The following is a 3138-nucleotide window of genomic DNA, read 5'->3' as shown; positions in this document are numbered from 1 at the left end:
TTGGGTGTTGGTGGCCATCAGTTGGGTGTTGGAGGTCAGTTGGGTGTTGTTGGAAGTGGGGGGTGTTGGTGGTCATCAGTTGGGTGTTGGTGGCCATCAGTTGGGTGTTGTTGGAAGTGGGGGGGGTGTTGGTGGTCATTAGTTGGGTGTTGTTGGCCATCAGTTGGGTGTTGTTGGCCATCAGTTGGGTGTTGTTGGAGGTCAGTTGGGTGTTGTTGGAGATCAGTTGGGTGTTGTTGGGGATGGGTGGGGTGTTGTTGGCCATCAATTGGGTGTTGGAGGTCAGTTGGGTGTTGCTGGAGATGGGTGGGGTGTTGTTGGAAATGGGTGGGGTGTTGTTGGTGATCAGTTGGGTGTTGGAGGTCATTTGGGTGTTGTTGGAGATCAGTTGGGTGTTGCTGGAAGTTGATTGGGTGCTGTTGGAGATGGGTGAGGTGTTGATGGCCATCATTTGGGTGTTGCTGGAGATGGGTGGAGTGTTGTTGGTCATCAGTTGGGTGTTGGAGGTCAGTTGAGTGTTGTTGGAACTTGGTTGGGTGCTGTTAGAAGTTGGTGGGGTGTTGTTGGCCATCAGTTGGGTGTTGTTGGAACTTGGCTGGGTGTTGGAGATGGGTGGGCTGGTGTTGGAGGTCAGTTGGGTGTTGCTGGAGATCAGTTGGGTGTTGGAGATGGGTTGGGTGTTGCTGGAACTTGGTTGGGTGTTGTTGGCCATCAGTTGAGTGTTGCTGGAGATGAGTTGGGTGTTGTTAGAACTTGGTTGGGTGCTGGAGATCAGTTGGTTGTTGCTGGAACTTGGTTGGGTGTTGGAGATGGGTGGGGTGTCACTGGAGATCAGCTGGGTGTTGTTAGAACTTGGTTGGGTGTTGTTGGCCATCAGTTGGGTGTTGGAGCTTGGTTGGGTGTTGGAGATGGGTGGGGTGTTGTTGGAGATCATTTGGGTGTTGCTGGAGTTCAGTTGGGTGTTGGTGGATGTTGCTTGGGTGGTGATGTTCACTGGGGTGTTGGCCATCAGCTGGTTGTTGTTGGAGGTCGATTGGGTGTTGCTGGCCATCAGTTGGGTGTTGCTGGAGGCCAGCTGGGTGTTGTTAACCATCGGCTGGGTGTTGCTGGAGGTCAGTTGAGTGCTGATGAGCAGTTGGGTGTTGCTGGAAGCCACCTGTATGTTTTTGGAGTCCAGCTGGGTGTTGCTGGAGGCCAACTGGGTGCTGTTGGAGGCCAACTGGGTGTTGCTGGAGAGCAGTTGGGTGTTGTTGGAGGCCAGCTGGGCATCGCCAGATGCTGATTGGTCGTTGCTGGATGCCAGCTGGACGTTGACAAGTGGCTGCACATTGCAGGAGACAAATTTGGTGTTGCTGGAGGCCAACTGGTTGTCGCTGGAGGCCAATGTGATGTTGTTGGAGGCCAGCTGGGTGTAGCTGGAAGCCAACTGGGTGTTGGCAAGAGGTTGCGCGCTCTTGGAGGCCAGCTGGTTGTTGCTGGAGGCCAAATGATTGTTGCTAGAGGCCAACTGGTTGTTGCTGGAGGCCAGCTGGGTGTTGATGAGTGGTTGCACACTGTTGGAGGCCAACTGAGTGTTGCTGGAGGCCAACTGGGTGTTGCTGGAGGCCAGTTGAGTGTTGACAAGCGGTTGCACGCTGTTGGAGGCCAACTGGGTGTTGCTGTAGGCCAACTTGGTGTTTCCAGAGGCCAGCTGGATGTTGTTGGAGGCCAACGGGGTGTTGCTGGAGGCTAAGTGGGTGTTGACAAGCAGTTGCACATTCTTGGAGGCCAACTGATTGTTGCTGGAGGCCAGCTGGGTGTTTACAGAGCCCAGCTGAGTGCTGACAAGTGGTTGCACGCTGTTGGAGGCCAAATGATTGTTGCTGGAGGCCAACTGGGTGTTGCTGGAAGCCAACTGGGTGCTGTTGGAGACCAGCTGGGTGTTTCCAGAGACCAGCTGGGTGTTGTTGGAGGCCAGTTGAGTGTTGACAAGCAGTTGCATGCTGTTGGATGGCAACTGGGTGTTGCTGGAGGCCATCTGGGTGTTGCTGGAGGCCAACTGGGTGCTGTTGGAGGCCATCTGAGTGTTGACAAGCGGTTGCACATTGTTGGATGCCAACTGGGTATTGCTGGAGGCCATCTGGTTGTTGCTGGAGGCCATCTGGGTGTTGCTGGAGGCCAGCTCGATGTTGTTGGAGGCCAGTTGAATGTTGACAAGTGGCTGCACGCTGTTGGAGGCCAACTGGGTGTTGCTGGAGGCCCACTGGGTGTTGCTGGAGGTCAACTGGGTGTTTCCAGAGGCCAGCTGAGTGTTGACAAGTGGCTGCACGCTGCTGGAGGCCAACTGGGTGTTGTTGGAGGCCAACTGGGTGCTGCTGGAGGCCAGCTGGGTGCTGCTGGAGGCCAGCTGGGTGTTGCTGGAGGCCCACTGGGTGTTGCTGGAAGCCAAGTGGGTGTTGCTGGAGGCCAGTTGAGTGTTGACAAGTGGCTGCACGCTGTTGGAGGCCAACTGGGTGTTGTTGGAGGCCAACTGGGTGTTGCTGGAGGCCAACTGGGTGTTGCTGGAGCCCAACTGGCCCCTGTTGGTGGTCTGGGGGCTCACGGCCAGGCGGGGGACCTTCTGTCTGTGCCGGTGGTAGTGGACCTTCAGGTTGCCACGCGTGGTGAACCGGTTGCCACAGACGCTACAGCCGTAGGGCCGTTCACCCGTGTGGGACCTGAGGTGGATCTGCCGGGCGCTTTCACTCCCAAACCCCTTCCCACAAAACCCACACTCGTGTCTTGTCCCCCCCACGTCCCCCACACCCAAATTTGGGGGGTGGGCCGAGACCACCGGTGTCACCCCGACCCCACGGTAGGGAGTTGCCAAGAAGAAGGCGGTGGCGTGAGGTTGGTTTTTGGGGGGGGAAAAAGAGGGGAAAAAAAGGTTTCCCCGTGATGAAATGCGGCTTTTTGTGAGGGGGGGAGGCGGGGCGGGGGGGGTACGGGATTTTGGGGTGCTCAGAGCCCCCAGGAGGAGGACCTGGCGACAGATGTCTTCAGTCAGTTGCATCTGGCGGAGCTGACGCTGTTGCAACACCCGCAGCTCCTCCAGCAACAGTGGGATGTCCAGGGGGCAGCCCCCAGAATTTGGGGGGTTTTGGGGTGGGGGACGACGAC

The 3138-nt window shown here is 57.0% G+C and overlaps 1 protein-coding gene across 1 annotated transcript; it reads right to left on the bottom strand.

The window, feature by feature from the left end:
• Positions 1 to 3: 3 nt before the first annotated feature.
• LOC104916867 (flocculation protein FLO11-like) lies at positions 4 to 3132 on the bottom strand (the record flags this gene model as incomplete). The annotated part of the gene is made up of 2 exons (XM_019611576.1): positions 63 to 3132; positions 4 to 25 (listed from the first exon to the last, which is right to left on the bottom strand). Coding segments are annotated over exons 1-2 (2991 nt in total), but the record flags the coding sequence as incomplete, so codon positions are not given.
• Positions 3133 to 3138: the final 6 nt, after the last annotated feature.

This window comes from Meleagris gallopavo, unplaced genomic scaffold (genome assembly GCF_000146605.3).
Source record: "Meleagris gallopavo isolate NT-WF06-2002-E0010 breed Aviagen turkey brand Nicholas breeding stock unplaced genomic scaffold, Turkey_5.1 ChrUn_random_7180001949823, whole genome shotgun sequence".
In the NCBI taxonomy this organism is placed as follows: domain Eukaryota; kingdom Metazoa; phylum Chordata; class Aves; order Galliformes; family Phasianidae; genus Meleagris; species Meleagris gallopavo.
Note: the sequence above shows the minus strand (reverse complement) of the source record. Positions and strands in the feature narration are given on the sequence as shown.